Source organism: Lactuca saligna, chromosome 4, assembly GCF_052625555.1.
Source record: "Lactuca saligna cultivar CGN05327 chromosome 4, ASM5262555v1, whole genome shotgun sequence".
Classification (NCBI taxonomy): Eukaryota; Viridiplantae; Streptophyta; class Magnoliopsida; order Asterales; family Asteraceae; genus Lactuca; species Lactuca saligna.
Window position 1 is genome coordinate 258,054,601 of NC_136420.1, and position 26,503 is coordinate 258,081,103.

A 26,503-nucleotide genomic window follows, 5' to 3' on the forward strand; every position below is an offset into this window, starting at 1 on the left:
CATTAAATTTCTAAGAAAAAAAAAAGTAAATTATCATATATATTATATTTATATATTAAAATTCATTAAATTTCTAAGAAAAAAAAAAGGAAGTTTTTCTCATAAATAAAAGAACTAACATACAATTACATACAACCTTTGTTACCGGTTACAAACCAATTTTTTATTAAAATGAAAATAGAGTTAAGCAGGTTTATTGATAAATAATTTCATTAAAACATTAAATAGATTCTCATTTCATAACTCATAATAGCTGGTTGGATTTCACTAGTTTAAATCTTACTTTTACGTGAAATAATCTTTTCCCCAAACACATTTAGACTTTTTGGTACAGCTTAAAATATAAAAAAGTTGTAGTTTTCTCATTGAGGAAGTGTGGATAGGGATAGAAAAATATTATTTTAGTATTAGCTGCCTTGAATAATTAAACTACTTAGATGGAAAGAGTTGCGTTGTAACACGGCTAGCCGACCTCAAAAGTCTATATATATAACCTCCAGGCATCGTTGGGTAAGCCACCGATTCACTTCACCAATGGATCATGAAAGTATGTGCATGGTCAACCATATTATGGTCGATGACGATGAAAACAGTCGGCTGACTTTGGAGGAGGTGTTGGGTCCAATGTTCGGTGGCTACGGTGGTAGTAGGGAGGAGGAGATGTCAGCAATGGTTTCTGCGCTTTCACATGTGGTGGCTGGCGGTGGTTGCAGCGGCCGAGCAGGAAAGAGAGGACGTGAGGAGGATGTTCATGTAATGACTCAAGACTCCATTATTGCTCATGGTCAACATGATGTCGCAAATGGCGTAGAAGCAGCAACAGAAACTAGATACGTATACAAGTCAAAAACCCTGAGAGAAGACGAACAACAGCCCAAAAGAAAGTACCGAGGAGTGAGACGTAGGCCTTGGGGAAAATGGGCAGCTGAGATACGCGATCCTAACAAGGCTACCAGAGTTTGGTTAGGCACTTTCGACACTGCCATTGCTGCTGCTCGAGCTTACGATGACGCTGCTTTGAATTTTAGAGGAAGTAAAGCGAAGCTCAACTTCCCAGAAGACGTTCACCTCGTTGAGCGAGAAGAACATCGAAACTCATGTGGTTCTAGTGGTTGCGATGGAGCTCAACATCCTTAATTATTTGAGGAGATATCGAATACAACATCCCTTTAAATTTGATTTGAAGCCAGATGACGACTCTTCCCTAGACTATTAACATGATCAGCTCTATTCTTGAGGATACTTTTTTTTTTCTTTGTTGATGTTCTTTACATGCAACTAAAATTATAGTTGTTTTAAATTGTAATACATCCGGATATTAATTTTTAGGTTGTTCATTTATTACAAATGTTATTTCAATTTACACTTTTCATGTAAATGTTGCTAGATTTAATGTATATGCCACAAAATAAAGAGAACACCTGTAGAGATATGATAAAAACTCAAACATACCAACTTTCCAACTTGAACAGTTTATTTAATATAAACCAGTTCGATTATACATCAACTTACAACAAAAAACCTCACTACAATAACACTCACACTCGGATGAAAACCTAATAACAAGATCTAATGAAACTATAAACTTCTATGAGAGAAACCCTAACAGATACCGAGAGAGAAAAGAAGATGAAAAAATATCTAGATCTGATCAACTAACACAAAATGACTAAGCTTCTTCTCTTAAATACTTCGGATACTTGACCGACCCATAAAGCATCTAAGATCCGCGCATTAACCCGAATTATATCACCTGCATACAATTTATACACTCTACCCACAAATAGCAATATTATACAAAACATATCCTTCAACATTTAAAGTTCAGTTTGTCAAATACTAAAGGTATTTTCAACACCCCCCCCCCCCCCCCCCCCCAAACTGAACATTAACACAATTTATGATTTATTATATTTAAAAACATTTATTAAACCTAGTCTATTAGAAATATATTCATGTTGAGAAGACCCAAGAGCTTTGGTTAAAACATCTGCATTTTGATTTAAAGAATCAATCTTATTAACTTTTATAATACCATTTTCAACTTTTTCTCTAACAAAATGAAGATCCACTTCAAAATGTTTAGACCTCTCATGAAATACAGGATTTAGTACAAGTTTGATTGCTGATTCATTGTCACAAAAAATGTTGACTGGATTTAAACCAGTTATTCCCAAATCACATAGTAACTTTAAAATCCAAATTACCTCACAAGTTACAGACCCTAATGCTCTGTATTCAGATTCAGTGGAAGAACGAGAAACAATGCTCTGTTTCTTGCTTTTCCAGGATACAAGTGAACCAGCAAAATAAACAAGATATCCTGTAACAGACCTTCTACTAAACAAACATTTTGCCCAATCAGCATCAACAAAACCAATAAGACTAAGAGAATCAGTTTTTGTTATATGAATTCCTTTCCCTGGACAATCTTTTAAGTATCTTAACAATCTTAAAGCTATATTCACATAAGATTTATAAGGTTTATGCATGTACTGACTTAAAATTTGAACAGCATATGAAATATCAGGTCTTGTCATAGTTAGATAGATCAGTTTACCAATTAATTTTTGAAATTCTGTAATATTTACCACATAATCAGAAGGATCTAGATCACATTCTTTCTTAATAACAAGATTAGGTTCCAAAGGTGTTTTAACAGGTTTACAAGCAAGCATACCAAACTCTTGTAACAATTCCAAACAATATTTCCTTTGATTTAGGCAAATACCCTGATTTGTTCTAATTACTTCAATTCCAAGAAAATATTTCAACTCTCCTAAATCTTTTATCAAAAATTGAGATTTTAAAAAACATTTAACATTTTCTAATTCATCTTTACAATTTCCAGTGATAATAATATCATCCACATAAACCAACAAAATAACTATAACATGTTTTACTCTTTTAACATATAATGAATAATCATTAATACTTTGTTCAAAACCAAATGAAGAAAGGGAAAAACTCAACTTCTCATTCCATTTCCTAGGTGCTTGTTTAAGTCCATAAAGTGATTTAATTAATCTACAAACTCTATTATCTTTTTTTGAATGATATCCTTCAGGAAGTTGCATGTAAACATTTTCAGACAAATCACCATATAAAAATGCATTATTTATATCCAATTGATATAAAGGCCATGCATGATGAATAGCTAAAGTTAAACAAATTCTGACAGTAACAATTTTAGCAACAGGAGAGAAAGTTTCCTCATAATCTATACCTTCTCTTTGACTGTACCCTTTAGCAACTAACCTAGCTTTATACCTTTCAATTTCTCCATTTGACTTATATTTAATTTTATAAATCCATCGACAACCAATAGCTTTTCTTCCCTTGGGAAGATCTACAATTTCCCAAGTATTATTCCTATATAGAGCTTCCATTTCTTCATTCATTGCTTTTATCCATTTAGGATCTAAAACTGCTTCACTGTAAGTTTTAGGTTCTACTGTTTTATTAAGATTAGCAACAAAGCAATAATTTTCAGAATTTAAAGCTGAGTAATTGACAGATCTTTCTATACCATATTTATGTTTTCCTTCCACAACATAATCACTAAATCTAAGAGGCATATGAACACTACGTCCTGACCTTGTGACCCTAGAGGACTGTTCTTCAGAAGGACTAGTATTAATTAAAACATTTTCCTCAGTCAATAAAGAAGAATTTGGAACCACCTCATCAGATGAGGGCACATCTGCCTCACCAGACTGGTTGCTGACATCAAAAGAAAAAGTCTCATCCAAGTTATGGTCTGCATCAACACCACTCAACTGATGGGCACCTCTCAATTCATCTAAATTAGTATTGTCTAGTAAAAAACTAGAAGATATTGACTCATCATAGGAAAAAGGATCATTCAAAACAACATTAGATTTATCTGTTAAAGATGAATGCTTTAGCTTGAAAGGAAAAACAGACTCATAGAATTTTATATCCCTGGAAACAAAAATAAGATTTGTATCAAGACTTAACACTTTATAACCTTTTTTATCAAAAGCATAACCAAGAAATATACACTTATCAGCTCTTTCAGAAAACTTGTCAGAATTATTTAACTTTGTTGCAAAACATAAACAAACAAAAACCCTAAGTTTATCAAAAACAGGAGCAGTTTTATAAACCAACTCATAAGGAGAAGAACCATGTAAAATAGATGTAGGAGTTCTATTAATTAAAAAAACAGCAGTTAGAATTGTCTCTCCCCAAAATTTTAAAGGTAACCCAGATTGAAACATCAAAGACCTAGCAACATTAAGAATATGTCTATGTTTTCTTTCAACCACTCCATTTTGTTGTGGAGTGTGAACACATGAAGTTTGATGCAAAATACCTTTAGACTTAAATAATTGTCTCATTTTAAAATTCAAAAACTCAGTTCCATTGTCTGACCTAACTGTTTTAATTTTAACTCCAAATTGATTAAACAAAATATTAAAGAAAACAAGAACACAACCATAAACTTCATCTTTTGATTTCAACAAATAAACCCATGTAGCTCTAGAATGATCATCAACTATGGTTAAAAAATACCAAAATCCTTCTGAGGTTGTCACTCTATAAGGTCCCCAAACATCCAAATGTATTAACTCACCCAGTTTAGTAGTAACATGTTGACTAGCAGGAAATGACTCCCGAGTTTGCTTAGCCTTATGACATACATCACAGGGTGGCAGTACTTCATTACCAAAATTTAATTCAGTTCTTAGAGATCCTAGGGCTTGATCAGAAGGATGACCAAGTCTATTATGCCAAGTTAATTTTGATACACAACACATAGAAAACAGAATGACTATAACTACATGAATTACCTGAAGGTTCACTATTGATGTAATAGAGACCCTCAGATTCTCTACCATTCCCCACCATCTCCTTTGATTGTAAACCCTGAATTTTACAACTATGTTCATTAAAAACAACCTCGCAATTACTGTCTTTACAAACCTTATGAACAGACAACAAGTTAACATTAAAATCAGGAACAACAAAAACATCAAAAAGAGTCAAAGAATTAGACAAATTCAAATTTCCAATTTTTTCAATTTTAGCTGAAGTACCATTAGGATGGCTAACCAGAAGATCTAATTTAGACACATCCACAGTGTCATGAAGAAGAGACTCAGAAGCAATCATATGTTGATTAGCTCCAGAATCAACAATCCACTTTAGAGGACTAACAGAGGAATTAAAGGCTTGAAACAAACAGGTACCTGCCATATTAACACTGGCAGAAGTTTCCTCATTAAGCTGTCTATCACCAATAAGTTGTAAAAATTTGAAGTATTGTTCCTTGGTGAGCTGATGAAATTCTGAATCCCTACTAGAATCAGGAGTACTAGAAGGAATAGCATTACCAGAAGTAGTAGTAGAGGAATTGGCAGAAACATTTTTATTAAAGCTATTCTGATTACTAGACTCATTCCTTGACTTAAAATCCTTGGGATAACCAATTAGCTTATAACATTTATCAATTGTATGACCTTTAATTCCACAATTTTTACACTGAACAGATTGAGTTTTGTTTTTATTAGTGTTATTAAACCCAGATTTGTTATTAAACCTGCTATTAAAAGCAGCAGGTTGAGACTTAGAAAAGGACTGTGAAGACTGAAGAGAAGACAAGGATCCATTTCTTTGAATAGATTCTTCTCTTGAAAGAATAGAAAATGCAGTTTTAACATTAGGTAAAGGTTCCATTAACAAAATATGACTTTTTACTTGACTATATGACTCATCAAGCCCAGACAAAAACTGCATAAGTTTCATGAGATTAGAATGATCTTTCAATTTGATAACAGCTTCACAAGTACACTCAGTCAAGCTAGTAAGACCATCAAATTCCTTCCACAAGGAATCAAGTTTATTAAAATAGTCAGACAAAGAAATTCCATTTTGTTTAAGTGTATTAATTTGTTGATGTATATTAAACACCACAGATCCATCTGACTTATTATAAGTTTCAAACAAATTATTCCAAATATCCTCAGCTACCTCAGAGTAAGCTTGACTCTGATATATAGAATCAGAAATAGAAGATAAAAGCCAGGAACATACAACAGCATTAGCCCTATCCCACTTAGATTTTTTTGACTCATCAACACTAGTTTTCTTAAGAGTACCATCAATAAATCCAAGCTTATTCCTAGCTTTGAGAGCTCTAGAAATAGAACTCTTCTATAATCGAAAATTTTCATTTCCAGTTAATTTTGTAGTAACTATTGAAGTAATAGCATTATCAGATGGATGAATGTAGAGAGGATCATCAAAATTAATTCACTCATCCTTTCCACTTCCACTAGGTATAGAACCAGAATCACCACTCGAAGTAGTGTCTCCGGCCATTTAAAAAACAAAGTAAAAAAACAACAAATAATACCACAAACAGGAGACAACAGTACTGATCTAATGTCTAGATGGTCACCAGGTATGTTAGGGCCCAAGACAATCAGTACAGTGTCAAAGAACAAACAAGAAAACATATAACGCAAGAACCAGACAATGGTGTGCACAATACAGTCACAGATTCCCAACCAGAACAATATTACCAATCAATATAGAAAAAAGGAACAAAACAGTCCTCACAGTGAGTTGGAAGCAACCAAGAAGAATCAACTCTCTAAGTCCGTTCTCTACTAGGGTTTATCGGTGATCAAATCCGACCCCTAGAGAGTTATTTCGGAGTAGAGATTAATCGATTATGATAACTTTGAAGATCAATAGAAGCGAAGCGCTAATATCACAAGCGTTTGTTTCACCTTTACTTGTTACCTGCAAGAATCAAAACATTCTCGCAGTACCAGGATCTTGAACAAAAAAACATACAAAAAATCTATAAAGAACAGAAATGATCTTCACAAGAAGAATCAGAAAAGTACCGTTCTTAGATTGACGATCTGATGATGAAAACCACAATCGAGCGTCTGCAACAACAAATCGGAGCCTGAGAGCTCTGATACCATGATAAAAACTCAAACACATGAACTTCCCAACTTGAACAGTTTATTTAATATAAACCAGTTCGATTATACATCAACTTACAACAAAAAACCTCACTACAATAACACTCACACTCGGATGAAAACCTAATAACAAGATCTAATGAAACTATAAACTTCTATGAGAGAAACCCTAACAGATACCGAGAGAGAAAAGAAGATGAAAAAATATCTAGATCTGATCAACTAACACAAAATGACTAAGCTTCTTCTCTTAAATACTTCGGATACTTGACCGACCCATAAAGCATCTAAGATCCGCGCATTAACCCGAATTATATCACCTGCATACAATTTATACACTCTACCCACAAATAGCAATATTATACAAAACATATCCTTCAACATTTAAAGTTCAGTTTGTCAAATACTAAAGGTATTTTCAACAAGATATTATTGAAAGAAAATTTAATGAAGAATCAAAATAGCCATAAGCATTCACAATCCATTGAATTCTATAGGGATTATCACATCATCCACCTACGGAGCTTAAACATATAATTCGGGGGCCGAAAGTAAAGAAAAAAAAATCTAAAATTAACGTTATAACATATAAAAAATCATGTTTTCAGTATTTAAACATCAAAATACCTAAAGTTACTGTTCTTACACATAAAAAAGCCAATTTTTTTAGCAATTAAACAACAAAAATACCTAAAAGAGAAATTACAACTCAGCCTGACGACCTTTCAGGTCTTTAAAATTATTAATTACTGAATTTGAATCAATGTTTTTAACAATTTCCCTTTCTATGTAAGCCACCAAATTGTTTGCGAGAAAGTTATCTGATATCTCATTGCAAAGGCGGTTCTTGAATATTTTCATTGCAAAAAATCTCATCTCTGTTGTTGCAGTTGAAACTGGAAGTGTGAAGATTAACCGAACCACTCTATCAAGCAAATAGTACGTCTCACGTTTCTGAGTTTCCACAAGTTCCTTGCATAGGTCAGCAATAGTTGATACACAACTTAGCCTTGGATTCTTTGTCATATCAATATTAAAAATCTCCCATTGATATCGTAATTGAATTCTCTATGGCTCCGTAAAATGTTCGGGATAGTACTTCTCAACAAGAAGAGAAATTTGATCAATGTTAATTACTTTAGGGTGTTCTTTTGAAACTAAAGTAGAACTAAGACGTAACAACTCCATCGCTTGATCATTGAATCTACTATTCAACTCATGTAACTGTTTGTCCAATGTGGATGTAAACAAATCTACTCGATAAAAATGTTCAAAAGTAACATGATTATCTGTTTTTCGAGGCCGGTATCGAGTAGAAGTATATGGAGCAATCATATATGACATATCTATTTGATGTTTCTCACAAAAAGACTATACATGTGCAACTAAATAATCCCATCCGTTGTTTCTGAAATCACTTAATTAGACCGTCTTTTGTTGCTAAAACTAACTCCATGGCATTAAGAACATCTTGGGATTTCTTTTGTAGAGCTTGAGAAAGTATATCAGTTTTTCCTATTAGGTCGTTCATCAAGTGAAGAATAAACACAAACTCAAATGATTTCAGGTAACAATAAGTTGCATCAGCATCTCCGTGTTGAGAATAAGTAGCAAATACGTCATCAATTATTCCTTGGAGCACAATACGATTACAATCAAACATGTTAAGCAAACTACAAATGGAACGAAGATGAGTACCCCAACATGTATCACCAGCTCTTGTTAATGTCCCAACTTGATTCAATCCTTTGCCTGATTCAATTTCACCAAGTTCCAATAAATGCCCAATCTTAGTTGTCTTCGCCTTTTGTAACTCATCATGACGCTTACTATAATCACTAACCACATTAATTATAAAAATTAAGTTTGAAAAAAATTAGTGAACAGGAATAATTTCTCTTGAAGCAGCCACCAGTGCTAGTTGTAATATGTGAGCAAAGCAGTGAACATAGTACGCATAAGGACAATCCTTAAGAGCAAGTGCATGTAATCCATTCCATTCCCCTGTCATATTACAAGCACCATCATATATACCCTTGGCCACAGATTTTACTAACATCAAATTAATAGTGTAAAAATTATCTCCACATATTTGTTTTCAAGGTTAATGATAAGGTATCCTTGACATGAACCAAATCCAAGAAACTTTCCCGTATGATCCCTTCTACATCAACAAATCTCAAAACTGTGGTCATTTGCTCTTTTTTATACTCATCTCGTGACTCATCAACCATGACACAAAAGTATGAATTCCCCACTTCACTATGAATATGTTTTTGAACTTTATTGGCAATAATACTAAGAATTTTTTTTTGAATTTCTCCAGAAGTATACTTTGAATTATAAGGAGATTTCTCTAATATAACATTTGCAAATTCATCATTATAAGATGCTAGAAGTTTTAGTAGTTGGAGAAAATTACCACGATTTCTGAATTAGGACTTTCATCATTTCCTCGTAAAGCACAAGCTTGGAATGTCAACCAACGTACTGTGTCAATTGAAGCTTTTAATCGTAAACGATTCTTCAATATTTGCACTTCATTTTGCTTCATGATGATATTTTTAATGTGTGCTTCTTGGTTCATCAAGTTTTCAGTGAATGCAACTGGATTTCTATGTTATGAACAACCAATGTGCTTTAAGAATACACAATTTTTCCTGTTATTAACTTTTTTCCAGTTGTCAAATCCTTTGACAGTAAATGCATCATAACCATGACACACACTTGGTTTATCATTAAATATATAACAAATAAAACAATAAGATGAGTGTGTTATTGGAGAATATTCTAACCAATTAGGAAAAATGTTGAACCAAGAATATTGGAATCTACGAGGATGTTTCTTTGAACCTTTAGCATGATACTCTTTAAGACGTATTTGGAAAGGTCGTAAAGTCATATAAGCTGGTCTTACTTCTTCTCTTATATTAACCGGAAAATCCCACATTTGTTTTCGTTTAACAGGATCTCTTTCTAGTTACTTAAGATCCACCTCATTAGGATTTGATTGTGTGGCTTCAGAAATATCATTCTCTTGTTGATTTCCATGTTGCTGCAGTTGTGGCTCACTTGTTGAAGCTTTTTGATGTTTACTCTCATGATTTTCATTAAGTGTTTCTTCATCATCATCCATTCTTTTGAAAAAAGAATGAATGGTTTTCATCTAGCCCATGACTGTATCTATAAAAAAACAAAAGGTATGAACGATTCATTCAAACTATCTTAAATTCTACAAAATAAAACATATAAATTATAACATTGTGTGAAATCCTAATTACTTGATTGTATCTATAAAAAAATCAAAAGGTATGAACAATTCATTCAAACTATCGTTCATTCAAACTATCTTAAATTTCTACAAAAGAAAACATATAAATTATAACATCGTGTGAAATCCTAATTACTAGATTGTATCTATAAAAAAATCAAAAGGTATGAACAACTCATTCAAACTATCTTAAATTTCTACAACAGAAAACATATAAATTATAAGATTGTGTGTAATTCTCAATTTACCAAATAAAGGAGCAATTCATATTAATCATTAATCAACAATCTCAACTTATTTACACAAACAACAAACAATTGGAGCCACTGTGTGCAATTCCCAATTTCCCAATTCCCACAACAACCAATTAAGCAAATGGAGAAAATGGGAATTTAGAAATATAGAATTAGAATTTAGAAAATAAAGAAGATAAAAACGGAGACTAGAAAGTGAGAACAATAATTGATTTTCTGATTTTTCTTCCGTGCAAAAGAAAGAACAGAAGAGAAGATTGAATGTTTGTTGTCGCCTACTGTGCTAAGCTGTTGCGTTTGCTAGTGGAGTCGTAGAGGTCGGATTCTGGAAGTTGATATGCCGCCTGTGGTGGCGGAGCTGAGGCGTGAGGGACCGAGGGCTAAGGCATCCGACCAGCAGCGACAAATGAAGAACGGAAGGTGAGGATTGCTGGATTGGCCGATAATTGGGGATTCGATTAACCATTGTCGTTCATGTCTTTCCGATTGGGCAGGAGGGGCCACAACCCAATTTTCACAATACTGGGCCTATATCTCGAAAATTTTAATCTAATTGAACTACTTCTAACCCAAAATTAAAGGAAAGGGGGGGGGGGCAAAGACATCTCCTGACCATTTAAAAATGCGTCGCTGACATCATCCATTAAACACCAATACAAAAACATCCACAACCCATTATACTTTTATTCAATTCTCATCATCAATTTAGTTTTTCTATTGAATCATTCAATGATCATTCAACTTACTTAATGTCATCACCCACACTCCTTTCCTATCTTATTCAATCATAATCATCATCTCATTCAACTGTTATGCTACTTGGATTGTGACACCCTAAATGGTTTCTCTCTCTCTCTCTCTCTCTCTCTCTATATATATATATATATATATATATATATATATATATATATATATATATATATATATATATATATATATATATATAAAAGCTATTGAGAGTTAAACTCGGTAAATGGTTAAATAAAATGTAAATACAACAATAGCTCATTATTTTTTATTATGGTAACACTCCTTTCAAACACTCAAACAAGTCAAATAATGATATTTGTGATGTCCGACAAATAATAATAATGAAAGGGAAAGATAACTATATATAAAAGCTATCGAGGGTTAAACTGGGTAAATGGTTAAATAAACTACAAATACAAAAATAGCTCATTATTTTTTTATTATGCTAACGTTCCTCTCAAACACTCAAACCGTGATAATAAGATTGACAGTTTTGTCAGATAATAAGCGAAAGCGAGAGCCGAGAGGTCGATTTGGAGTTTCTTTGGATTCGATATGGTCGCCGGAATAAGACAAGGCCCAAGTAGTTTCCCAGAAAGATGAAGCCCATGTGTGAAATTGTAACATTAATTATTTATGGATTTCCACCTCATAACCGATAGGGCAAGTATGTCTCTGTTCACATGGGATTCTTTTTGCAATTAGAATATTACAATCATTTACTAAAAATGTAAATTACAATAAGTTTTACTAACTGCGCAATTGTTGCAGGTTTATATATATATATATATATATATATATATATATATATATATATATATATATATATATATATATATATATATATATATATATATATATATATATATATATATATATATATATATATATATATATATAGGTTCAGGTTCATTTGAAACCATTCTAATTTTGTGAGACCGTGAGATCAAATCTAAAAATAATTTTAAAATGCAAAATAAATGGAAAAATCCAAAAATTCTTTTTTTAAATATTATTTTCGGAACTTGAATTAACTAAAAAAAATATTAAAAAATATAAAAACAAAAATAAAAAAAATAAAAAAAATTCCGTTTTTTTTTTCTTTTGAAAAATACGTGAAATATTCTAAATAGAATATTACACTGACATATTCTAAAAAATAATTTTAAAATGCAAAATAAATAGAAAAATCTAAAAATTCTTTTTTTAAATATTATTTTCGGAACTTGAATTAACTAAAAAAAATTAAAAAAATTCTATTTTTTTTGAAAAATACGTGAAATATTCTAAATGTAATATTACACTGTACATATTCTAAAAATAATTTTAAAATGCAAAATAAATGGAAAAATCAAAAAATTCTTTTTTTAAATATTATTTTCGGAACATGAATTAACTAAAAAAAATAAAAAAAAAATAAAAAAATGCGTCTCACGATCTCACAAAATATATGTGGTCTCAAATGAACCTAACCCTATATATATATATATATATATATATATATATATATATATATATATATATATATATATATATATATATATATATATATATATATATATATATATATATAGGGTTAGGTTCATGTGAGACGGCCTAATTTTGTGAGACCGTGAGACGCATTTTTTTATTTTTTTTTTATTTTTAAAATTTTTTTTTAGTTAATTCAAATTCCGAAAATAATATTTAAAAAAGAGTTTTTTGATTTTTCCATTTATTTTGCATTTAAATTTTTTTTTAGAATATGTACAGTGTAATATTCTATTTAGAATATTTAACGTATTTTTCAAAAAAAAATAGGATTTTTTTTTTAGTTAATTCAAGTTCCGAAAATAATATTTAAAAAAAGAATTTTTAGAGTTTTCCATTTATTTTGCATTTTAAAGTTATTTTTTAAAATATGTCAGTGTAATATTCTATTTAGAATATTTCACGTATTTTTCAAAAAAAACGAGATTTTTTTTTTAATTTTTTTTAGTTATTTCAAGTTCCGAAAACAATATTTAAAAAAAGAATTTTTGGATTTTTCCATTTATTTTGCATTTTAAAATTATTTTTAAATTTGGTCTCACGGTCTCACAAAATTAGAATGGTCTCAAGTGAACCTGAACCTATATATATATATATATATATATATATATATATATATATATATATATATATATATATATATATATATATATATATATATACTGTTATGATCAAACGTAAACCATAAATTATTGTATGAACGTATGACTAAATTTTGGCCATGAGATTATAAGAAATGAAGAGTTGTGATTTTAGGAGTACATGGTATTAACATGTGATAGCATTACTATATTATTACACATAATTAATTGTAAGGGTAAATTAGTTTAATTTGTTAAGAATAATTTATGGAAGGTAAGGATATTAATGAATCAATTTAAATTAGATTAAAAAAATAAAATTATATTTAAAATTACAATAATCTTTAATATTATTAGTAAACTCTGGAGTTTTTTTTTTTTTTTTTTTTTTTTTTTTTTTTTTTTTTTTTTTTAAAGAAGTTGATTATTTTTGTTTTGTCATACTCTTTAAAAATATGGTATAATAAATTTTGCATATTGGAAATTATTTACGTGTATAATTCTTTAAGAATAAGAGAATATAATCTAAACTATTCTTGAAGAATAAGAAATATTCATGGTTAAAAATATTATTTTTTAATTTAAAGCTTGTTCTATATAATGAGAATCGTTACAAATCGATTATTTTAATTAGAACTTCTTGATGATGAGAATAGTTGATATTGACATTCTCATAAGAATAAAATTAATTATATAAGAATTATAGTGAATTCTTTAAGAATATGTTACATAAGATATGGAGTTTATAAATGACATTCTTGAATAACAATTGTTGAATAACAAGACATGATCAAAATGCATAACTTACATCTTTAAAAAATAATATAACATTCTTGGAAAAAAATATTCTTAATAAATAGTTCATAAAAAATAAAAAGGAAAACAATTACAAATATGTGAAACATTCTTATTATAAACATGCTTTATTTGCAACTCCATTCAATAATTAGTTTCCATTCTTCTGAATTCTATCTTCAAGAATCGCTTTCAAAATATCTTTGTTGAACTCTTATATCTACAATCAGATTCTCAAAGAATGAGATAACAATTACATATGAGAAACAAAAATCCATAAATTAATAACTATTGTAAATAATATTCTTGAATTGTTATAAACAATTAAAAGTTCATGAGAAACAAAATCTTGAATTATTTAAGAGGAAGATAATAATTCTTGTAAAAAAAATTCCTGAATTCTTTAAGATAGGATAATAGTTTCCTACTATGAGATTCTTTAAGAATGACATAAATGTAAACTTGTAAAACTAAATCATAGTGCATAAGGTTAGAAAAATAAACTAAGAAAAAATAAATATAAAAAATAATTAAAGTTTAAATTGTCTTCAACATGGCCCACTGATATTATGAGGATATGATCATAACATTCTCAGCCATACAGATGTACACCAAAATTAAATGTACCAGCTTAGATATCCACTTCATATCCTCCACAAACAAATAGACATTAAACTTTAACAATGGAATAATGATCAACCTTTCTAATGTCTTCCAAAATCTTTAAAAAAGTTGAAGAAATTAATCAACCTTTAAGAGTTACATTAGGTGCGGACCTTTAATGAAAATAATCTTAGAGGATTTGATGAGTTCAGGAGCGTCCAAAAGACCAGTAGCATGGTTATAAATCGGCTTCTCAACAGCCACACCATCTTTAAGAGCCTTAACGTGTTCATACATAAGATCAAAGTCATTGGCTTGTGGATCAAGTGCAGTCACTCCCTTCGCTTTCCTGCCAGTTTCTGTCCAAAGAATTGTCTATTCGAATCAACACCTCTTGTTTCTTCATTCATGTCAGCTCACTTAACAACTCCCTTAACCAAACTACCTAACATGCAGGTGCAGTAGCTGCTATGAACTCAACTTCACACAAAGATAATGTTATTGTATCTTGTTTCTACGAGCATCAAGTAATAGGTGAGTCACCAAGGTAGAAAACATGTCTTTTTCGACTTCTACCATCATCGACATCAACATTATGATTGCTATCACTATAACCTAGCAAACTCATATATTTACTTTGTTTATATATTATTCCAAAAGATGTTGTGCCATGCAAGTAACAAAGAATTTGCTTAATAGCGTGTGCATGAAATTTTCTTGGACTTTTCATGTAACGGCTAATTACTCCAACTGAATATTCTGAATCAGGACGAGTGTGCAAGAAATATCATAAGCAACCTACAAGTTTTAAATAATGGGTAGCTTCAACTTCATGCTCATCTTCAGCTATAGACAATTTATTCCCGACTCTATAGGACATTGAGTTGAATTATAGTCTTCCGTGTCTGCTTCTTTTAGAATCTTCATGGCATAACTGTCTTATTTCACCTTTACACAACTGTTTTCTTCCAATACTTCAATACCCAAGTAGCAAGTTAGTTCACCAAGGTCTGACATTTAATATTATAACATCATTAGTTTCTTGAATTGGTTTATAAACTCTAAACTTGTTCCCGTCACGAATAAATCATCTACATAAACCGTAAAAATTATATATTCTCCATTTGAAACCTTTCTATAAACCCCATTTTCTTGCATGCATCTTTAAAAACTCATATTTTTCAATGTATTATTAAGTTTCAAATTCCATGATCTTGGAGATTGTCGAAGACCATATAAAGCTTTTGCCGATTTGTATACTTTTGTTTCTTCACCTTGCTTCACGAAACCTTCTGGTTGGAAAATGTACATTATTCCTTTAATTCAACATATAAGAATTTTTCTTTTACGTCCAAGTGATGAATCTTCCATCCGTTCCTGGATTCAAGAGCAACCCATAGTCTTATTGTCTCGAGAAGAGCTACCGGTGCGAATAGACACACTTTGTACCTTGTAATTCATCCATTGGTATTTCTTTGAATTTTGTATAACCATCTTAACCTGATAGGTTTCGTATATTTAAGAGGGAGGATAAGTTTCAACATGTTTTCTCTCTCGATGGAGTCAATTTCAACCTTAATTGCATTGAGTCAATTCTTGTTTACCTTGGCTTCCTTAAAATTCTTTGGTTCTCAATCGAATGTCAACACAAAATGATCCACATTTAGCTCATAGTCATTTTATATTCTTGAAAACATTAAAGTTCGAGTGGACCATCGAAATAGGACAAAACCTGCATCATTATTCTCATCAACAGGTTGCAATAGGCTGCTACCAATGTGAGAAATGTCATCGATTTGGTTGGTTTAGGCATAATTGGTGGGTTGTTCAGGTTCAATTGTAGTTGGGCTCGAACCACCATTAACTTGGGTTGCTTGATCATTACTCCATAAAACCGTAAATGTACTCGATTCATTTCCACCTTAATATTTGGGTTAATTACTCCATTTCCATGTCTTATTTTCTTTAGAACTTGCATAGGAACTTATAATTAATTATTCTATTTTCCCACAAGTTATATAACTGAAATCCCATCGAATTGGGTTCCTTCCCAAAATACACCAACGGACATGACCTATCATCAAGATTCTTCAAATGTTTTGAAACTATTTGTTCATATAAAGCACAATCAAATACTTTCAAATCTTCAAGGTTTGATTTTTCACCATAAAATTTCTCAAATGGTGTAACACTTATCAATGCTGGAGTTGGTGTTCGATTTATGATGTAAGTTGCATGACGAATCGCTTCACCCAAAAATCGGTTTGCTACACTTATTTATTTCATTATACATTGTGTCATCTCAAGTAGAGTCTGGTTTCTCCATTCGACAATTTCATTTTTTTGAGGTGCGTAAGGAGCCGTTAACATATGCACTATCTCTTCTATATCATAGAACCAGTTCAACTAATGTGATGTTAATTCTACACCTCTATCTGTATGAAACATATTGATCTCTTTATCAATTCTTTTTTCAATTAAAGTCTTGAAGCTCTTAATAATTTTGGATGCATCGGTTTTGAGCTTCAAAAGAAAAGACCACATGTATCTAAAACAATCACTAATAAGAACTAAAATTGTAATGACCCAAAAATCATGACCAAAATTTTTTCTTTGAAATCATTAATCCACCATAAACAAGTCACATATAAATCGTTATATGAAACCAAGTATCATTTAAAACATATTTATTTTATCAGGGTAAACATCCCAGGCTAAAATTTCTTTGGTGTGTGTGCCATGCGATCACCCCGAGCTCTTCTCTCCGTTACCGGAAGTACCTAGAACCAAAACTGAAAACTATAAGCACGAAGCTTAGTGAGTTCCCCAAACCTACCACATAGCATACATAATCACATACTGCAAGCACTAGGCCTCGCCTGCTACATTGGGCCCCGCCCGGCTCCGGACGAATCTGGCATCAAGCCTCGCCTGGCTTCGAGCCCCGCTCGATATACAAATCTGTTTCTCTTAGGCCCCACCTGTCTCTGGGCCTTTCCCACTAAACACATACAAACATATAACATAACACATAACAAGTAGCTAACATAGTATCACACCCCCTAAACCGGAACGGCAGAATCTGTGACATCCCCAATTTCATGGCCAGAAAAGACCGATTTGTTTATGCTTTGTTTTTAAAATCAGAGTAATCTTTTAAAGAATATAGTTGCGGAATTTGTTCCCAAAATATGATAAAGATTTATCAAAACATCTCTTTAAAGAAATGTATTTTCATTATATAACAAAATCTCGAGATGTCATGTTCCGATATAGATACATAAGCATAAACAGAACTTACATTTTTACACTAAAGATTTTACATCTCCTATAATCTCTCCGTGAAATATATCTTCGTATCGATACCTGTGATACAAAGAAAACTGAGTGGGTCAGGCTTGGGAGCCTGGTGAGCATATAGGGTTTTCAACCCATAATAATGTAATTATTATATTCAACCATCAAACAATCAATCCAATTACCCATCCCCATTATCATCTTTATTTCTTAGGATTTTACCCTAATAATTCAACTACCCGTCATTCATTCATTCCTAAGGATTGACCTAAGGAATTAGCACAAAATCTATTGCTACATAAGGAGCATCTACCAACATCATCCTTTAAGCACCTCTTCTGGGATTATGTCATACACTATGAGGCGCGACTGCCAGGTTTATGACATTCTCTTTTAGGTGAATCTACCGACATTATCCTATAAGCACATCTGCCAGGATTATCCTATAAGCACATCTGCTAGTATTATGACAATCTCTATTTGGCGCATCTATCAATATTATTCTCAAGCTCATCTGCTAGTGTTATAACATTCTCTATTTGGTGCATCTACCAATATTGTTCTTTAAGCACCTTACATACCTCGTCATTTACCTCATCATTTTATAACATACCAACTATATCATCTACCCATGTTCTACCGAACATATTAGTAGATATAAAATACATATATGGTTTAACTCATTTAAAAACCATATAAAACATCCATTCCACACTTATCTCAAATAAACAACAATATTTATGTGTTAAAAGAGAGTGACTACACACTCACCCAAAACACATACTTAATACATTTAGACAATACTTGTATTAAAATTGTGTTTATGAAAGGGACTATACACTTACACATATAAACAACAATATATATAAACACATAACACGTATTTCATAGCAAATACTTAATATTTATGTGTTAGAAGAAAGTAACTATACACTCACTTGATCAGAAGATGATCGGACAGCACTACGGCTCGTAGAAGTAGTATTCTACGGTAGATCTGGAAGATCTTCGCAAAAACCAGGCTCTTCACGGGCAGAGCTTTGACTCGCAAACTATTTTTCTCGGGATCTTCGGGGCTTCGGGACTTGCTTCGGGTCTCGGGATTAATATCGGGCCTTCGGTCGTATAAAATGCCAAGAAGAAAGAAGTTTAGGGTGAAGAAGTGTAAAAAATAGCAACAAAAGCCGGAGGCCTCGCTGCCCTTTTATAGGGGTTGAACCTCACTCGTACGTTGGGTGTACGAGGGACTACGCGGGGCATAGTTCAGATTAGCCTTCTACGTGTCGAGCTTCGGGTGGTGGATCGTGGCCTCCTCCGGACCATGAAAGATTGAAGTACGCGGGGCGTACACCTAGTTACGCTGGGTACCCTTCGGATCTGATAAGTGACTCCTTAGATGTCACACCCCAAAATCGAGAACGGCGGAATACGTTCTGGGGTAGAGGACGTCATGTACAGTATCATAACAATGCATAATAGTAAAGACAAGCAACAACATCCATTGCATTAGTATAATAATGGTAATACAAGCATGTTCTGTACAATTTGTTAGACACCAAAAGTATAATCAAAATAAAGATGAGTCTTGTATGTGCTCCATCTTCTTAAAAGCTGCATCTGTACCTATCTACTAATGACCTGAGAATACAAGTTATTTTGAAAACGAGTATCAGCATAAAGCTGATGAGCTCATAAGTATTTAGTGTCATTGCTTGTATAAAAGTTTTTACAATCATGTAATATAATAGCTGCTATCAAGGTTTGAAAATATTATGATCCCTAGGAAATCCTATATTTTCCAGCAAAAGTAGTCTTCTACCAAGACTCGGTTATTTTTATGTTTGATCCTTTGAAAATGTAAAAGTTTTCCCTGTGACGATCAATATGAAAATATAGGTTTAAATTTCGTTCATATAAAGTAATCGGGAAAATAATGTTTTACCCCAACAGTGTCACTACCGGCTAAAGGTAATAAAGATGCAAACTCCAGGTAGTATTAAATGTACAATACACCTCGGGGAGTCCGTTTTACTTTTAATTCTTAATGTGTTAATTAAAGGTCTGAACGTGAACTCGTATGTAACCATGTTGATTGACGATCGAATAACAGATGACCCTCCATGTCACACATAGTATGCTGACATTTTTTCACCCTTAGGCCTAGTCGGCTCGGACTGTAGCTAGCAGTAGAGATGCAGGAGTGTGTGTCATGTATAGATCTATACACATAATGCCCGCTCTCCTTCCAGGAGACTCTGGTTACACGGTGATCGCACGGTGAAGTGTCGTATTGTGAAGTAGTATGTCACATTCTATTTTAGTGTATTCTCTTGTATTAGAGTATAATGTACTTCTTGGTATAATGTATTGAGTGTTCTCTTGTATAGTATATAGTACTCTCTTCGTATAGTATTTAGCATGTATAGACTCATAACTATACTAAGTATAGTAGGTGTCATGGTAATAATAGTAATGAGCAGTAATGCTTAACTATACCTATTATAGTTAAATAGAGATCTTGGTTGCAAGTCTTTGATACACAAAGGTATTGAACTGAAGTGAAGACTTTTATATCCAACACAAATATATATATAATATATAACTAAGAATTCAACGACAGTCGGACAGATAACAGGATACCCTAAGTCCACAATCAAACAAGAATAGGAAGTAAGGCGAGTTATCAGTTCTAAGTCCTTCAATTCTTACTTATATAACTATATTGGTGTAGATATGATTTGGGAACAAAAGAAATTTAAAAGTGTTGGAAATAGTTTTATAACAATTTAACATAAAAATCAGTTTGATAAACATTTAAAACAATTTTGTTGGTAAAGCAGTTAATAGTATAGAAAGTCCTTTTGGTTGTAAGCTATAATTCACATGTGATTGATACTATAACTTGTTTGATTCAACTTGTATTCCTTACCCCCTCCCAATAAAATCATTTAAAAACATTTAAAAGGTTGCTTAAGGGGTATGAACTCACGATTTAACGTGGGATTCGAGTGTACGATCGATATGAGTGCTGAGTGTCAACGGATGTCCTGAACGTAAGTGGACCCTATCAATCATATGGTAACACATATACGTATTAGATTGAGTATCCCATGATACATCATGATGGAAAACCACCCTAAAGTCTTGGAATCACTAGAACTACGTGTTCTATGTTCGATACTTAGGGATATGTACAAGTTTAAGGCCAATTATGAGCATTAGAGTGGGTGTATGGCCATAAAAGTGAGTGTGCGGCCAGGGAGTGCGGCCAGACTTGTGTGAGCGGCTGCACATAGGAGTGTGCAGCCATACAGAGGGTGTGTGCGGCCGTTCACAGGAGTGTGCGACCGTACACTCCTCATTTGTGTCCGAAATGTCGATTTTTGAGGTGTTCTTGTGCTAATACCAAGTCCTATTACTAAATGAAGGCCAAAACCCCTCACTTTGGAGAGTTTAGTGTGTGTGCGGCCACCTTATGAAGGTGTGCGGTCGTACACCTTCAAAGGATGAAGAACACAAAGAACACTATGAGTTTTAGCCTTAGATTCAAGTGTCTTACCATTATATAACAAGTTGAATGATGAAGTAGTTCACGTTTTTGAGGGCTTAAGAGTGTTCTTGGATGAAGTTTTTAGTTAGAGAAAGTAGAGAGAGAGTAGTGTGCAGCCAAAGAAGAAAAGTGACTGAAAGGGGGTTCTCTACTATATATAGGGTCAGGTGTGTGGCTGGGGGAGTGTGTGCAGCTGCACACACCTTCCTTGGTGTGATTGGCTTGATTTTGTGATGCTGCACACTTTCTAACCCTTCTTAAGACTCATATCTATGATATACTAAACCTAAAGGACTCATATGAACCCAAAATTTCGTTAAGAGATGATAAGTTCGTGATAAATATTGATATATGAATAAATTGCACATGATAAAAATTTTGGGTTGTCACATCATCCCCCCGTTAGGGGGAATTTTGTCGTGAAATTCAGAAATATGGATACAAATCATGGATTTGGAAAAAGATGAGGGTACTTTTGTTTCATTGAATCCTCACGCTCCTAAGTGAACTCCGGTCCTCGTTTGGCGTTCCAGCAAACTTTCACAATTGGGATGCGGCTTTGTTTCGTTCGTTTAACCTCTTGATCCATAATCTCCACAGGTTCTTCCACGATGTTGAGGCTCTCGTTGATCTCAATCTCGTCAAGTGGGATTAGGAGAGTCTCGTCGGATAGGCCCTTTTTCAAGTTCGAGACGTGGAAAGTAGGATGTATACTGTTGACCTCGCGAGGTAGATTGAGTTTGTAAGCTACGAGGCCGATTTTAGCAAGAATCTCGAAAGGCCCTATGTATCTTGGATTCAGCTTTCCACGCTTTCAAAAGTGTATCAAGCCTTTCTAGGGTGACACTCTCAAAACGACTCGGTCTCCCACTTGGAACTCCAAGGGTTTTCTTCGTTTGTCTGCGTAGCTTTTCTGTCGGTCTCTAGCGGCTTTCAATCATTCACAAATCTGAACGATCTTCTCTGTCGTTTCTCGAATGATCTCCGGACCCATGAGAGTGATTTCAGGAACTCATCCTCTAGCTAATTAAGTGTCACCCACTTCAGCCTAACATAGAGGGGACCTGCACTTTCAGCCGTAGAGAGCTTCAAATGGAGCATCCTTGATGCTCATGTGATAACTATTGTTGTAGGAAAACTTGACAAGGGGTAAGTGGGTATCCCATGCCTTACCAAAGTTGATCACACCGGCTCGCAACATATCTTCCAAAGTTTGGATAGTTCTCTCACTTTGTCCATCAGTTTGTGGATGGTAGGCTGTACTCATGTCCAACCTCGTTCCCAAGGAGTTTTTGCAGTGACTGCCAAAATCTCGAAGTGAATCTGCTATCCTTATCGGAGATAATAGATATGGGGACACCATGTAGTCGTCCGATTTCCCTAATGTATGTTCTTATGAGCTTCTCCATCTTGTCTGTTTCCTTGATGGGCAGGAAGTGCGCGGACTTGGTCAATCTATCGACGATGACCCATATGGTATCAAGCCCACCCGTTGTCTTGGGTATCTTGGTTATGAAATCCATAGTGATCCGCTCCCACTTCTATTCAGGTATCTCTGGTTGCTGTAGTAGACCTGATGGTTTCTGGTATTCGACCTTGACCTTGGCGCAAGTAAGGCATTTAATCACGAAGTTAGCAATCTCTCCTTTCATGTTAGGCCACCTGTATAACTTTTTAAGATCTAGATACATCTTATCTGAACTTGTGTGAATGGAGTATCGAGTGTTTGGGCTTCCTTCATGACCAGGTCTCTGAAGCCACCATGTCGCGGCGTCCAGATTCGGTCCATGAGATACAAGGCTCAATCACCCTTGACTTCCAAGTTGTTATCCATTCTTCACAGGGATTCTCCCGCCATATTTTTAGGTTTCAAGGCTTCGAGCTGAGCCTCCTTAATCTGTGCGGATAGATGCGAGTGGATAGTCATTGTTAATGACTTGACCCTTCATCCAAAATATTCTTTCCAGCTTAGGGCGTCTACTACTACATTGGCTTTACCCGGGTGATAACAAATTTCGCATTCGTAGTCATTGAGTAGCTCGATCCACCGTCGTTGTCTCATATTGAGCTCCTTCTAGTTGAATATGTATTGGAGGCTTTTGTGGTCGTTGTATATCGTGCTCTTCGTGCCGTACAGGTAGTGCCTCCAGATCTTTAGGGCGAACACAACCGCTCCTAGTTCGAGGTTGTGGGTGGTGTAGTTGACTTCGTGTGTCTTTAGCTGTCTTGAGGCATAGGCGATGACCTTACCCCGTTGCATCAGAACACAACCGAGCCCGTGATTTGATGCATCGCAGTATACCACATAATCTTCTATCCCTTCGGGGAGGGATAGTATGAGTACGGTGCATAAGACTCATTTCAGGGTTTGGAATGCCTTCCCTTGTTTCTCTCCCCAATCAAAGGCCACGCCTTTCTGCATCAATGTTGTAAGGGGTTTTGCGATTCGTGAGAAGTTTTGTATGAACCTGCGATAGTAGCCAGCGAGGCCTAGAGATTGACGAATTTTAGTAGGCATCTTAGGTGTTGACCAGCTCTCAATAACTTTAACTTTGGATGGGTCCATGTGGATTTCTTCTTCGCTAACCACGTGTCCTAAGAATTCGACTCTTTGGATCCAAAATTCACACTTAGAGAACTTCATGTATAGCTTCTCCGATCGTAGGGTTTCCAGGACTTGTCGTAGATGATCGCTATGCTCCTCCTTACTTCGTGAGTAGATAAGTATGTCATCAATGAAGACGATGATGAACTGATCCAAGTAAGGACGACACATCCTATTCATTAAGTCCATGAATACTATGGGCACGTTGGTCAGTCCGAACGGCATCACTACGAACTCGAAGTGTCCGTAACGAGTTCGGAAGGCTGTTTTCGGGACATCCTCCTCTAGCATTCGTAACTGGTGATTCCCGGACCTCAAATCAATCTTGGAGAAGTAACTCACCCCTTGCAATTGGTGAAATAAATTGTCTATACGAGGAAGAGGGTAATGATTTTTGACCGTCAGCTTGTTGAGCTCTCTGTAATCAATGCACACACGGAATGATCCATCTTTCTTCTTTACGAACAAGACCGGTGCTCCCCAGGGTGAGAAGATTGGTCTTATAAAGCCCTTGCTGAGTAGCTTGTTAAGTTGATCGAATAGTTCTTGCATCTCAGCAGGCGCTAGACGATAGGGCGATTTGGCTATGGGGGTAGCTCCTGGAATTAAGTCGATCCTGAACTTGACCTGGCATTGGGGAGGTAAACCTGGTAGCTCTTTTAGAAAAATGTCAGGGAAGTCGCATACTACGGGGAAGTCCTTTAGATCTTTCGTTTTCTGTCTCGTATCGATGACGTGTGCAAGGAAGGCACGATATTCTTTACGCAAGTACTTATGGGCTTGAATACTTGAGATGATACGAAGGCTCGTATTGGGTTTGTCTCCGTAGATCATCAAGGTTTCGTTATTTGGTAGGTTTAGACGGATGGCCTTGTCAAAGCTCAGAATATCGGTATGATGGAGACTCAACCAATCCATGCCCACAATGACATCGAAACTCTTGATCGATACTGGTATGAGGTCGATCGGGAACGAGTGATTATCTAGTGTGAGGGTACAACCCAAGTAGATCTTGTTAGAACTCTCTGTCTTTCTGTTAGCCATTTCTACGACGAAGGTTTCTTTTAATGGTTGCGGGGATTGTTTAAGTAAGTGTTTAGAGTTTTGGTTTACGAAGCTTCTTTCTACCCCACTATCGAATAGGATACAAGCATAAGAATTATCAAGAAGGAACGTACCCATGACTACAGTGGGGTCTACTACTGCTTCATTGTGGCCAATAGCAAGTAGTCTTCCTGTTCCTCCCGTATTCCCAGTTTTCGAATAGTTTCTTTTAAAATGCCCTACTTCGCCACAGCCATAGCAGGCCTGACTTACTCCCAAGTTGGGGACCTGAGAAATGGGTTTGGGTTGAGACCTGCAAAACCGGGTGGTATGGCCCTTCTGGTCGCAGTTAGTGCAGTGCATTTCATGGAATGGGCCGTTATGATGGAAAGGGCACTTGGTGCACTTGGGTAGGTTTCCTGCATACGTTTTGGTTGGTATAGGGGCAGCAGAGGTAGTGGTTGCATGGACAACCACCACTTGTTGGTTCTTTGAAGAGGATTGGGTTGATTTTCCCTTCTTCCGGTCCCACCGTTTCCTCTTGTTGTCGGTTGTCTTGATTGGTGCAGTGGCAACCGTTGTTGTCGTTGATGGAGTGGAAGGAACTTCATGATCAATCAACCTTTGGGCCAATTCCTTGGCATTGTCAAAGGTCATAGGGCGTGATGCTAAAACATTCCCCCGATACGGGGGTACTAAACCCCAGATGTATCATTTAGTTTTCTTGCCCTCAGTTGGAATCATGTTAGGACACATAGTTACTAGGTCGCAGAACTTGTCTGTATAAGCCACTACGTCGGTCCCCTTCATTTTGAGGTTCCATAGTTCATCCTCGAGTTTATGTATTTCACCCCTAGGGCAATACTCCCTTGTTAAAAGGTCCTTTAGTGTGTCCCAGCCCATGGCATTGGTTGTTACCAAGGAGAGTGATTTGACATCGCCATTCCACCATGTCAGGGCCCTTTCAGTGAAGGTGCAAGCAACTAACTTAATCTTGCTTTCCTCGGGTCACGAGCACATCTCGAAGATGGCTTCAATTCTTTCGACCCATTAGGATAGTGCAATGACCCTACGGTTCCATTGAAGAATGTGGGTTTGCATCTCATGAAATCCTTATAGGTACACCCCTATATACGTGAGTGGACTTCACCATGTCTAGGGTTGGTGCCCATTCCGGATCGACTTGCATCACTAGAATTTATTTGGGCCATAGCTGTGGTTACAGCTGTTTGAAACATCACTGGATCGAACTGTGGAG

The 26,503-nt window shown here is 34.5% G+C and overlaps 2 protein-coding genes across 2 annotated transcripts; one reads left to right on the plus strand and one right to left on the minus strand.

Annotated features, from left to right (window-relative positions):
• The first annotated feature begins 434 nt into the window (after positions 1 to 434).
• Positions 435 to 1,326, plus strand: LOC145039099 (ethylene-responsive transcription factor ERF110-like). The gene has a single exon (XM_078987227.1). It carries the CDS (start codon positions 535 to 537, stop codon positions 1,135 to 1,137), a length of 603 nt encoding a protein of 200 aa, XP_078843353.1. The 5' UTR covers positions 435 to 534; the 3' UTR covers positions 1,138 to 1,326.
• A 572-nt stretch (positions 1,327 to 1,898) lies between these two features.
• LOC145040603 (uncharacterized) lies at positions 1,899 to 10,101 on the minus strand. The gene is made up of 10 exons (XM_078988511.1): positions 9,950 to 10,101; positions 9,388 to 9,580; positions 9,112 to 9,298; positions 8,921 to 9,017; positions 8,394 to 8,803; positions 8,103 to 8,218; positions 7,716 to 7,982; positions 4,951 to 6,180; positions 4,818 to 4,893; positions 1,899 to 4,402 (listed from the first exon to the last, which is right to left on the minus strand). Exons 1-10 carry the CDS (start codon positions 10,099 to 10,101, stop codon positions 1,899 to 1,901), a joined length of 5,232 nt encoding a protein of 1,743 aa, XP_078844637.1.
• Positions 10,102 to 26,503: the final 16,402 nt, after the last annotated feature.

What these genes read in the sequence shown, in the direction of transcription:
- LOC145039099 (XM_078987227.1), top strand. Translation starts at nt 535, where the DNA reads ATGGATCATGAAAGTATGTGCATGGTCAACCATATTATGGTCGATGAC.
- LOC145040603 (XM_078988511.1), bottom strand. Translation starts at nt 10,101, where the DNA reads ATGGATGATGATGAAGAAACACTTAATGAAAATCATGAGAGTAAACAT. An exon ending in AAAACATTGATTCAAATTCA is followed by an intron (nt 6,181 to 7,715) that starts GTAATTAATAAT and finishes TTTCGATTATAG; the next exon opens with AAGAGTTCTATTTCTAGAGC. An exon ending in CATCAATAGTGAACCTTCAG is followed by an intron (nt 4,403 to 4,817) that starts GTAATTCATGTA and finishes AAATTAAAACAG; the next exon opens with TTAGGTCAGACAATGGAACT.